At 36.2% G+C, this 12,567-nt stretch overlaps 2 protein-coding genes across 2 annotated transcripts; both read right to left on the bottom strand.

Annotated features, from left to right (window-relative positions):
- Window positions 1-388: 388 nt before the first annotated feature.
- LOC133179272 (uncharacterized) lies at window positions 389-1,216 on the bottom strand. Its single transcript, XM_061314061.1, has 2 exons — window positions 1,196-1,216; window positions 389-1,114 (listed from the first exon to the last, which is right to left on the bottom strand). Exons 1-2 carry the CDS (start codon window positions 1,214-1,216, stop codon window positions 389-391), a joined length of 747 nt encoding a protein of 248 aa, XP_061170045.1.
- Window positions 1,217-8,026: 6,810 nt separating this feature from the next.
- LOC133179066 (uncharacterized) lies at window positions 8,027-11,224 on the bottom strand. The gene has a single exon (XM_061313776.1). It carries the CDS (start codon window positions 11,222-11,224, stop codon window positions 9,473-9,475), a length of 1,752 nt encoding a protein of 583 aa, XP_061169760.1. The 3' UTR covers window positions 8,027-9,472.
- Window positions 11,225-12,567: the final 1,343 nt, after the last annotated feature.

The following is a 12,567-nucleotide window of genomic DNA, read 5'->3' as shown; positions in this document are numbered from 1 at the left end:
CACTGAAAATGTCATGCAGGGCTTTGACCATCTTAATCAGTTTTTTGGGTATTCCATATTTCTTCATGATGACCCACAAGCTGTCCCTGTGCACCGAGTCGAACGCTTTCTCAAAGTCAAAAAAAAGGAGTGTACATGTACAGAGTAGCATTCCACTCGTTGACTTGCTCCAGGATGTTCCTGAGGATGAAGATCTGATTGGCAGTCCCTCTTCCTCTCCGGAACCCCGCCTGCTCTTTCCTAAGAGTGTGGTCACCTCCGGCCTGTATTCTGTTGATGAGGATTCTGCTGAGTGCTTTGCTGGCTAGGGGCAGCAATGTCACCCCCTCCAGTTGCTGCAGTCCTTTAAGTTGCCTTTCTTGAGAATTTTGCAGATCAGTCCCTTGGTCTACTCTTGGCCTTTATTCTTCATCAGCTCCCCATCCTTGCTCTCCACTGCTTCTGTTTGTCTATTACTCTTTCTTGTCAGCTCCTTTACGATGCTGAACAATTCCTTCTGCCTCCCGTTCCCGACCGCTTTCTGTGCCATCCATCTCCTCTTGTCCTCTTTCGAACTTTTCTTGACTGCTTTGTCTTTCTGTCCGTAAGTTTCCCTCGATCTAGTCTTGACTCTTTCTGATTCTGTGCTGTCTAACTTTGCCATGATGTCTTTTCTTTCGTCTATCAGCTTCCAGGTGATCCAGAGCTGGATTTTGCCTGTTTTGAAGCCGAGTACTTCCTCTGTTGAATTCACATAGGTCATCCTTTGCTGCTCCCACATTTTCTCGATATCTTCAGTTTCTTCCTTGTGTTCTTTTAATTTCTCTCTCACGCAGTCATTGAACTTTGTGCTTACTTCTTTGTTTCTGAGGCGCTCTACATCCAGTCTTGCTTTCAACTTGATCTTGTTCTTGTGTGTGCTGAGGGTTAGCCTGATTCGAGTCCTTACCAGGTAGTGGTCGCTGTTGGCATCCGTTTCCCTTTCGACTTTGATGTCAAGAACAATAGATCTCCACTGCCTCCTAATGAGAAGGTGGTTAATCTGGTTTTTCGTTATTCCAGTAGCAGACACCCATGTTGCTTTGTGAATGTTTTTATGGGAGAACAATGTTCCTTTGATTACAAGTCCGTTGGTCTGACAAAATTCACACAGTTTTCTCCAGTCTCATTTTGTATACCAGTAGTTTTTTTCGTTCCCGTTATGATTACTCCCTACCTTGCCGTTGAAGTCCCCCATGATAATAATGATGTCGTTCTTGTTGCATCCATCCAATGTCTCCTGTAGCTCCTAATAGAACTGGTCCTTCTCTTCCTTTTCCTTTTCATTATGTGGAGCATAAGCTTAGATCACCGACACACTTCTGTATCTTGTATAGAATCGTGCTGTTATGATTCTCTTGCTGATGGATGTCTATTCCATGAGTGATTTCACTACCTGCTGGCTGATCATTATGGCAACTCGTCCCTCACAGTTCTTCATTCCCCGCTGTATATGTTGGTCTGGCACGAGGTCAGTCTCATCCTCTCAATTCCTGTCCATCTGCACTCACTGATTCCCAGAATGTCGAGCTGGTATCCTTCCATTTCTCTCGCAATCTGTGCTGATGCCCCTCTTCTGTACAAAGTTTGCACATAACAATGTCCGATGGTGAATGTTTGTTTGGGTGTCATAAGAGCTAGGCTTCCCAAAGGCTTTCAACCATCGTCGTCCTACATGTACTGCGACTGTTGGCGGTCCCCGCTTCACCTGGTCTTCTTTGCTCTTCGATGTCCATTGTTTCTGTAACTGTCTTTTTTCCGGGAGGAGGTAGTCGGCCTCTTGCCCAACCCCCAAACTTAGAGGACCAGTGGTTTTATGTCAGGGTGTCCTTCCCTTATGCTATATTGGTCCACGGCACCTTCTTCAGTCTATTCAGTGCACCCCTCAATAAATGAGGGATCCCCTATCCGCCACTCGGGGGACGCGCCTCCTAGCCGTGCAGCCCCAGCCGAAAGTCAAATTTCATATACAGATATATATTGGTGAGAGCTATTTAACTGCATCGAATTTTTTACCTTGACCTTCCCTTTGACCTTGACATCACTTTTCTTGAATTTGCATTTAGCTTAGTTTCATAGAAACTATTCAAGATGTGTTTATCAAACTTCATGTGATGATACATACTGTTGATAGCAATTCCGATCTATATTTTCTGCTGAAGAGACACTGAAAGTTCTTACTTTACGCCTATTATCTGAGAATTTGTTCTGACTTAAGGTAAGTCAAGAACATTAGGCAAGTTCAACGTCACTGCAGCAAAAGTGTACAGTTTTTACCTGGTCCTTGTAACTTTCTAATGAAGAGACACTGGAAGTTTGTACTTAACTAAGAATGTTTTATGTTCAGATCTGACAGATATTTGGGGTTTCCCACTGGAAAACATGGACCTTGCCAATATACTCATATGGGAGCGGGAGGTATCATTTTGTGAGCACCGTTTGTACCTGTAATATTCTTGTCTGTATGAGTTTAGCCTTTGTACTAACGAGAGGGTTTACATATATTTGTAGGCAGTGTGTCTGTTGCCTATTCCTACTGTGTATTACATAATTATAAATAAACATTGCTTAAATTAATGCATGAAACAAAGACTAGTAATGCACATGGTTAATGTATTATATAGAGTACCTTCTAACGAGTGTATCTTCAGATATCAGACGAGGGGGCTTGTCCCCCGAGTCTGATATCTGAAGATGCATGTTAATAGCACGTAATTCAACTACATGTTCTCATGCACTGAATTAGCCATGATCTATCAAAATTTCATCATACCATTTTATATAACCAATGAAAAAAGAGCACGTGATTCGAAAAGTATAGCGCGCTGTATTTCTTGAACTTTCTAACTCATCCATTCATATTCTGAACGCCATGGATGACGGTTGTGGTTTTATGCTTTCGCAATTCTTATAGACACGGAAACCGAAATTATGAGGGAAAATTCCTTAGATCAGTTAGGGAACCAGGGGCGGGTTGAAGATTCTTTGGGAAGTATGACGTTTGATCTACCGGAACTAAAAATTGAACCTATTATGGATTTCGATATAGGAGATATTTTAGACATGATGGAGACTGAGTTGAGTGCGTTAATTTCACCAGTCGTGAGGTCGACACGAAGATGAAAAATGAAAGGTTTGTACAAGTGTCCGATTATTAAATTCAGCGATTGATAGACTCTCAAAAAAATATCCTCGTAACGTTCAAGCTAAGGAGTGGCGTGCGGCACGGGAAAATGTCCACTTTTGACCGAGATGACTAACAGCGATTTCTAAAATACTAGAGATCTGTGTTGGAATTAGAAAAAAAGGAATATCCACCTCGCTCCCTGTACTACATTATGTGTGGTTTGTTACGCTTCGAGTTTATGAGAGACGAAAACATTAATTTATAAAAATGTGCATGTGTGAATTTCGTTTTGGATTTAAAACAAATTGACGTGCAAAATTTAGAATTTTTTTTGTAGACCTAAGGAAAGGTATACCTTCACTATGTTTATATGTGCTTGTATTTTGCTCATAAAGTCAGCTACTTTGTTTATATTCTTTTTCTTTATCAATGTAAGGTCAAGGGTCATTGGAATTGTTGCATCATTACCCTGGTGTGTTCTATCTTGATAGAGCATGGTTATTAGAGCACAGTTAGTCATGGTGTATCAAAAATAAAAACACAGTGGACATCAAAGGAAAAACACTGCAACAATGATACAAAACCTAAATATATGCATTCGATGAAATAATAATAATTACATATAGCCTTGTCGTAAAATCGTAGATTTTGCCTAAAAATTTGCCCAACTTAAATGACTTTTAACTTTCTCACATGCATATTTATTAAATCTATAAGTTTTAGTACTTTTGTTAAAACTATGTACGTGCGTATATCTTAAAGAATGTGTCATATGGTTTATATGAATTTATGCTTCGTTTGTTCCCTAATGCGGTATACCCACGATCAATTAATCTCGGAAACACAACCCCTTTCACACACACCCTTCCCCCGCCCGGTTTCTACGGGCCTGTTATTATGTTAGAGGCAAGCAGACAAAAGTAAATCCGGACCTTTAAAGACACGTGGATGTACATCTATTTTTGGGAATGGCCCAGGGCACTGGAAGTTAATGTAGCCAAAAGTATGTAAAAGTATTGGAAAAGAAAAGGAAAGGTATGGCACTCCTTTTGAGGCAAAAGGTTTGGAGTACCCCGTGAATGTTTCTCAAACGGCCTGACGCGATAAACCGTCGACGTCCAGAAATACTTTAAGTGAATATCTATATTACTTCGTCTGTTCCAATGTCGTTTATTCGAAGAAATAAATTCTTTTTACACCTATAGGTGTCTTCCTTTAAGGAAGCTCTATAACCACCAATTAAAAATTTTTTTAGACTTTGACAAAATTAAAAATAAAGTAAAAGTGTACATGTTGAGTTTTTCTAGTTGATTTTCAACGTAGCTAGCGTAACTGCCATATTCCCCATGAAAAATGTTCAAATACAGTGAATTATAAGTTTATAGAAATCACTGTTGTTTACATTTGGAAAATTCCTGCAAATATATATTGTATTCAATTACTTTATTTTTATTCTAAAATATACTTTTATTTATTAAAAATCAATTCATTCAATGACATGTGTATTCCTGTTTCTTTTATCTTACATGTAAGACCACCCTTACCGCATAAAACTACTGTTTAGAGCTTCCTTAATCATACTGATTCTCTATGTGAAGATTATGAAGATACGTGTTGACAGATTGGCCGACACTGTGTTTACTGTGCTACACATGCATTGTCTTACATGTACAATGCATTCGTTCTGACTCTAACAGTCATGTTATTACATCTAGAGGATTTTCAACTTTCAGTTTATTTACAAAATGTTTAATTTTCAAGAAAAGTATTTCATATTTTGGAATATTCAGAAATTTAGCTTTTGACCATTTGATGTGGACGCCTGGTTAAAGCGTGCAAGATTCTGAGATTGCCTCCCCCTTAGGCCTCTTTCCAGGAGAGGTTGAGAAGCGGGGCCGGGGGCGGGGGGGGGGGGGGTCAGAAGCTGACGAATTTTGAACATTTACAAAATGCTTCTTTTAATCAGGTTGGAATATAATTATGATGTACTATTTTTCAATCATGTTTCAATTATTGTACGTTAATTTCTATTATTAGTTTTTTATTGATAAAAGTAAATGTGTAAAATCTAGTAAAGGATAAATAATGGTTTATGCTCAATTATCAACATGTACACAGTTATTATCTATACTTTTACAACAAATATATGACATATGTTTTCTGTGCTTGTATTTTAATTGTACAGAAGACATTAAAAAATTGTTTTTTCAATCGAACATGCATTAGCATGTACTAGGCAGTCACAAAATAATGTCTGCAAAATAAAGCATAAGACTTTGTTCTTAGTGTGCATTTTTTATAAATATAATAACAGTAGATCCTCACCAAAAAAAAATAATGTAAATTTCTGAGAATAATCGGAAAAGATTCTAAAATTTAATGAGATGCCTCCATTATAGATGAGCAAAGTGCTCAGTTTATGAGAACAGCTCTTGTTTATTGAAGATTGTTTTAGTTGTTTAGTGTTTTTCGCTGCATTATGCTAACTTGATTGTGATTGCCTGGTGTGAACATCAATACTATTTCTGTTGACATATTCAATTTTAACTACCTTAATTGTACAAAATTTATTTTTTTTTTTATTTTAGAATTCTTTTATTCTCCCATAGACTTGTATATATATATATATATATATATATATATATATATATATATATATATATATATATATATATATATATATATATATATATATAGTATACCTAGGTCCGGTTTCCTAACATAGAACCAAATTAAATTAAAACCAAATACTATAATATAGATTCAGTTGTATATTCCCATACGTTTAACTACTTTTGAACATGCAACTTTTCAACATTCATGAAAACGACTTCCTATTATGTATCATATCTAAATCGATATAATTTATTCAGTGATCTGGGAGCTATGGAGTGCCTCCATAGCTGTCAAAATTTCTTATATTTACTCAGGTCAACTGAGTGCACTTTTAAAATAAAACATAGTAAATGAAAGTACTCGATATATACACAAGCAACATTATATAATGAGAGTAGTATCTAGGTCATAGTTTAGATATAGCAAGATTTTACTTCATAAATTGTGATACTCGATTTTGATGTTTTTGTAAAATAAACGTTGTTGTTTGATGTGTAGGTAGAATAAACTGGGTTATGCAGAAGAGTATCAATAAATGCTGGAATTTAAATTTTGGGAAAGGGAAATAATCCCAGTACTCAATTTGTTTGGCATGCTTAATCATTTCCCTAAAATTTGATAAAACGTTTGCTACATATATTAACCTTGTAACAACTTCAAGAATTGTGAGTTTACCCCTAGGAAATACAATTGCAACTCCTCGGGTATATATATCTTACACCTCAAAATTGTCGGTAAGTGTCAGAAACGTATGTATACATCCAGCCCTCAGTCTCGGAGACGTACACATTACATGTGCAAGATCATTGTAGAAATCGTATTCTCTCTGTCTCAAAAAAATATAAAAAGGATGTGCATGTATATTATTAGTTATCTAGATTCAATCAAGGGTGTATGGGGATTTACCCCGGGGTGTATTCCATACACCCTGAGACCGACCCTTGATTGGACCAGGATAACGAATTTATTTCCTATCTTTTAAACAATTAAGCTGGGGAGTACCTATGTGTAAAACATATACAGCGTTCCGTGCAAACCACGAAGCTCGAGCAAGTCATGAAGCCAGCCGCAGACGATGTTTGTTAGAGACGAATGCTCAATAGGAAAAAAAAGATAGTTTTTACTTTTAGAAGTTTGGAATTACGATGATTTTTTTTTATTTATGTACTCTATTTATTTCAGTTTTTTTATCGTCTCTCCCTTTTGCTAGCGTGCAGAGAGAGAAAAAGAGAGACAATGCATTGTGACGTAAATTTTTTTTAGTACCCCCGCTGCCCCCCCCCCCCTTGTGACTACGCCTATGAATGCTAATTCATACTTATCAAACAACAAGATGTATCATAGATGTAGGTGCTGAAGACAGACTCGTATAATTTAGTAACGACTTAAACGATCTGAGCAAAATTATGATATTTAGGGTAAACTTTTTTAAAGATTGAATACATATGATATATAGATCGTAATTCGTGTTAAGTATAAGCATAACTTTCCAAAGATCACAATTCACTTTCCTCTATTTCATTTCCAAAGAGCATTAATTTTTAGTATGGTTTATAGTAATTTTCAAAACTGTTGCCCACTTTCCACAAAATTTTACATTCGGAATCCTTGCCAAGTCTGCACTGAAAATACTTTCTAAGGGTGTATAACAATGATGGAAGCAAACAAAAGTAATTTCGACTCAGAACTGTAAACAGATCTAAGTCTCATGCGGGTTTACGTCCGATTTTCAGAATAACATACTTGACAACAGCATTTTATACTCGACAATTTTTGGACATTTAAAAGCAGTAAATTTCAAAAGAATTTCCACTGGTCATTTATACGTTTTCTGCCATCCAAATACTTTTCCTATCCGGGAAACACAAAAGACATAAAGTTGTATCAACACATTTATAACCAGACATCAACATGATAAACAAAATGAAATAACAAACAGCATGTATTCAAACATACGAACAAATAAATAAAAGCTTTATAAAATAAATATGTATCGACATGGAACAAAAAATGTGACTACATTACTATATATGATATACATGTAATGGCAATTCCGATATCACAGTTTTCTTTACCAAACAAGTGACATAGCATGTACTATAATTATATAATATACATATGTAAGGGATATCACAGATTGCTTCTAGATATTTGCATGACTTTGTGTAAGACTGTGGATCCTTTTATTACAATTCATATATATATATATATATATATATATATATATATATATATATATATATATATATATATATATGCCTTGAAGTTGAGGACAATTCGCGTTATAAAAGATGATTTACATATTTGAATTATAGCAATGTATGCTCCCCCGTGGAACAGATATCATGCCAAAACTTTAAGGAACAAATTGGATTTCTTCTCTGGGAGGTTTATTTTCTTTTTTTAATTTAATGTTATTCTCAGCAGTTGGCAGTTAAACAAAAATTAAGAACCTCAGCAAGAAATCAAACACGCACGTCTAACATGGTAAATAAGAGAATTCAAATATCAACTTCTCTCTTTATCTAAAGATATTTCTACCTTCTAAATACTCGCGATAACCTATCCACCTGTACTGAATACGACATAATGCCGCATTTAAATCTCTTTCAATAAATGAAAAATTAGCACCTTAAAAACCTGCCATATCAATTTTGCTTTCTGAGCTTTTATGGAAATACATCATCTTCGACATTGATTAAAATTAAAATTTATGTATTATAAAGACGTAATGCTCAATCTTGTATCAATATTTCATTCTGAAGATGTGCTTTCATTTCAAACTTTGATTAAAGTTCTAAAAAATATTTCAGAGGTACACTTTCATTTGACATATTTAGCTATAAATCAGATGATATATGCTTCCACTTCATCCTTGAACATTACATATTTATGGTATTTCGGAATGCCAGCCCTAATTTATTAAATTTCTTCGAGTTCTAATTGATAACGGTACTTATATATCAGGCACTTAGTCTGACACATGAATTCGACATAATCGTGTAGATAGCAAAATTAAAAGGCAGGCTTTAGCTAGTATAATATAAAAGCTTTTAAATTTCATTTCAATTTAAACCTTTTGTATACTACCCAATCATTTCACTAAAAGAGTTTTCATATCTTTTTGTCATCCATAACGTATTGTGAATGTATTTCGAAAACAACCCCAAAGAGACAGAAATAGAACATTATACATGTATGAATAATTGAAAAAAAAAATGAATAAATAGTTTGGGACAAAACTTTTGAACAGGATGATCAGTTTTATTATTTAAGGTTCGTGTTTCAGTGGTTGAGGGATTGTCCACGCATTATTCTTTAAAGCAAGTTTTACCACGTCGCCATCAAAGCCCAAACGTCATTGTCAACATCGACAATATAGACATTCTCTCAATAAGAAGTAAATTATAACATTGAAGGCTCATTGCATTTCAATTCGAAGATTTTTTTTACACCTTTATACTGGGCTATAATTTTCTCATTCGATCTCGAATCTATTGCTTGTATAAAGTAAAAGGTCTGTATAGATTGCGGTAGTATGCAGTAACCAAACGGCAAGAAAACATTTAACAGAACAAAAATAAATAATTAATACTGCAATTCATTCATACTAGTAACTAATCCTCTCGTAACGTTAATCCCTGCTAATCACCCTGACCTTATTCCACAATGGTTAATCTGTTGTGAAAAAATATCACAGTCAGCATTTTATCACACATTCTTGAAAATTTTCACCGTGTGTTGCCATAGTTCCCTGACCCAAATGTGACCATGGTTGTCAATAGCAACGACGTCGGGCCAGTAGAGACCATTTTCCTCTGAAAGAAGCAGGCGGATAAAGGCGCCGTTGATGTCCAGAAGATGAAGCGAGTTGTTGTTGATGTCGCAGACTATTATGTTCCCATCCTTATCACATTTGACGTCACGAGGGTCAAAAGGTTTATCTAAAGTACCTTTGGGGGGACCTTTGTAGATCAGTTTGACCTTGCCATCGCCATGGAGTATGACAACGTGTTCTCTTTCAATGTCGGATACAATCATGTCGCCACTGATGTTGATATCGATGTACTCGGGATAAGCAAAGATCTTGTCTCCGTTGATATCGCGTTCTATTTCCCGTTTCAGACGACCTTCTTTGCTGTACACCTGCAAGCAGTTTTTGTGTTCCGGTTTGTAGCGTCGGCGCAAGTCCTCCACTGCACAAACAATGACGTCACCATGGCTGTTGACGCTGATCCCAGCGGGATGAAGAGAAGATGTAGCGAAAATGTCGACTTCACCAACAGAGTTCACAACTTTGATATGCTTGCTAGGGAAACAGGAGACAAAAAGCTCGTCAGTTGCTTTGTTGACGACCATATCCCGTACCTCGTTGTAGATTTCCACGCTTTTTACGTGCTTTCCGTCGACATTGTACAAATGGATAGCGGACGACTTGGCCTCTGCTATCCAACACTGATCTCTGGAACCTGCGCACATTGCCAAGACGAAGCTCGGTAACTCAAACATGGTGATCTGGTTGAAGTCGTTTTTCCAGCTGCTGAAAGAATTTGTCACCGGATTGTAATCAAATTGCTTTCTCTCGTTGGGGCGTGGAGAATTCCCTCTTTGATATGCATCTTCAATCGACAGTTGTGACAACCTAGGGTTGAAAGTAACTTGTTGATTCGGAGTAAATGAGTAGCTTTCAAATGGTGATATCGGAGAAAGCGAGTCTTCTACTCCCGAATCTGCAAAATATGATCCGAATGGCATATCGCTGTTTGTACTTCTTTTGGGGGAAGCACTTCTAGTGCTGTCGTGCCTCTTAGGGGAAAGACCCCTCCTGCGATTCAAACTCACATTCCTGGTTGGCGAAGGTGTTCTACTGCGTCCGTTTCGAATAGGGGAAGGTGATCTCGCTCTACCGTTCCGGATAGGCGATTTAGACCTAGCACGTCCATTCCTGATGGGTGACGGGGTGCGAGTTCTTGGGTTAACTCTTAGAGGGGAGGGTGATCTCGACAGAGTCGGAGTGGAGTCTGGATCTACGATACCCGTAACATGGTGACGTTTGGTTGCTTTGGCTCGTAAATGTGAACGTACACAATCAAAACAAAGTTTCTGGTTGCACTCAATACATTTAACCTCCGCTTCCCCAGTATCACACGAATGACAAATACTCACATAACCATTTTCTGATGTGAAACTCAGCCTGGGGAAAACATATTCATCCATTTCAGGATCTGCTTTTTTGTAGTCTATTGCTGGGTCCCCGGCTGCTATGATAATGCTTGTTAAGCACACTGGGCATTTAACCACATTTCCAGCCTTACCCGATAAGTGCGCTCTCACTGTGTTCGGCAAATCGACTGGATTTTTCAAGATCTCCGGTCTACGAGCACGGAACTTGGCGCATTCACACACACTGCATTGCTTACAGTAGCGTATTGGTTTATTGAGCGTCATGAAAGTCTTATTCATTTTTCTATTATTTCCTTTCCACGGATTATTTATTCTTTATAACCTTGGCTGCAATTCAAGTAATAAATTGTATTAATTCAAGGCAGTAGAAATTACATAGCTATTGCAACTAAAAGTTAGATAACTTCAAAGATTACGTTTAAGAGATTTAAGAAAAAAATTTCAAGAGTAAGTTAGTTAAAGAACCAATTTATTTCATTAATAGTAGATCTTAAATGTTCCAGTGCAATACATGTAAAAATTTAAACGTTGGCTTAAATGATATTTATTTGTGAAAGTTAAAAAAGGTCTGTATCGGAATTACGGATCGCAAATATTTATGTTTAATTTAATGTTAGTCGTGATAAATATTCAATTGTTCCAGGAATTCAATTAAATTAAGGCATTAGCTCTTTGGGCTGGGCAATAAAGATTTCTTTTTCTCTATTGATCTATGATGTATACTATGGTAAATGTTTAGGATCCTCCGAGAATGGTACAATGATATAATGTGACGTGTTATTAATGGAATTGATTTTGAAATCGGATAGAAAGGATGATCTCATAGCGAAGTACATAGTTTTAAAACTTTATGATCATGCCCTTATTTAACAATCGATTTTTACACAAGTTTAATAAAAGCCAGTTCTGTTAAACAAGCTACTTCATCTGGGAGGATTGGACGAACACACAAAAACATCGAACGATAATCTGTAATATCTATACACATTGAAGTTTCGTAATTACTTTTACTATCTCCCCTTACATAAATTAAAATGTTTGAATTGAAAATGGATTAGGTTTATATTCTTTTTTGACACCAAATCTTTATGAAAACCTTGTCTGAAAATGTTATTAAAATTGTAATAAGTTTGTATGGTATGTTTACATAATACCTGCATGCAGTAGAATTGGTCTGGAATTTCACCAGCCTTGATCCTCTGTTTGGGTGCTTTAGTTTTTTCTTAAGGCTTGTGATAAAAGACCAGCGCTTACCACTGCAGTAACCCTGTTTACTTAAACTTTTTGTTAAATAAAATTTTAAAAAGTGTTATGAATTCAAACATAATTTAAATATTATTTTAGCCATATCGGAATGATATGTCTGAAAACATTCTAGGTTTAAAACGGCGTGCATTTTAATTTCAGAACCATAATTTGAATTTTTATCAGAATCTACAAGTTGGATTGTAATTCATTTTTACAATGGAATTTTCATGCTTCGTTTCAAAATTACAAACTATCGATTGCTTTCGATGGATCAATGAAGGCATTTTATTTCACGCTACTTTGACCACCTTTTTTCTATAATTGAACCCTCTGAAGTTCGTACAAAAGTTTCATTAGAGTTTGTAGTAAATGAT

This window comes from Saccostrea echinata, unplaced genomic scaffold (genome assembly GCF_033153115.1).
Source record: "Saccostrea echinata isolate AGI-Se365-2 ecotype Australia unplaced genomic scaffold, CSIRO_AGI_Sech_v1 ptg000004l, whole genome shotgun sequence".
Taxonomy (NCBI): Eukaryota; Metazoa; Mollusca; class Bivalvia; order Ostreida; family Ostreidae; genus Saccostrea; species Saccostrea echinata.
Note: the sequence above shows the minus strand (reverse complement) of the source record. Positions and strands in the feature narration are given on the sequence as shown.

Coding starts and splice junctions, on each gene's coding strand:
- LOC133179272 (XM_061314061.1), bottom strand. CDS start 1,216: ATGGGGGACTTCAACGGCAAG. Junction 1,115..1,195: donor TGGGGGACTTCAACGGCAAG/GTAGGGAGTAAT, acceptor GAATTTTGTCAG/ACCAACGGACTTGTAATCAA.
- LOC133179066 (XM_061313776.1), bottom strand. CDS start 11,224: ATGAATAAGACTTTCATGACGCTCAATAAACCAATACGCTACTGTAAG.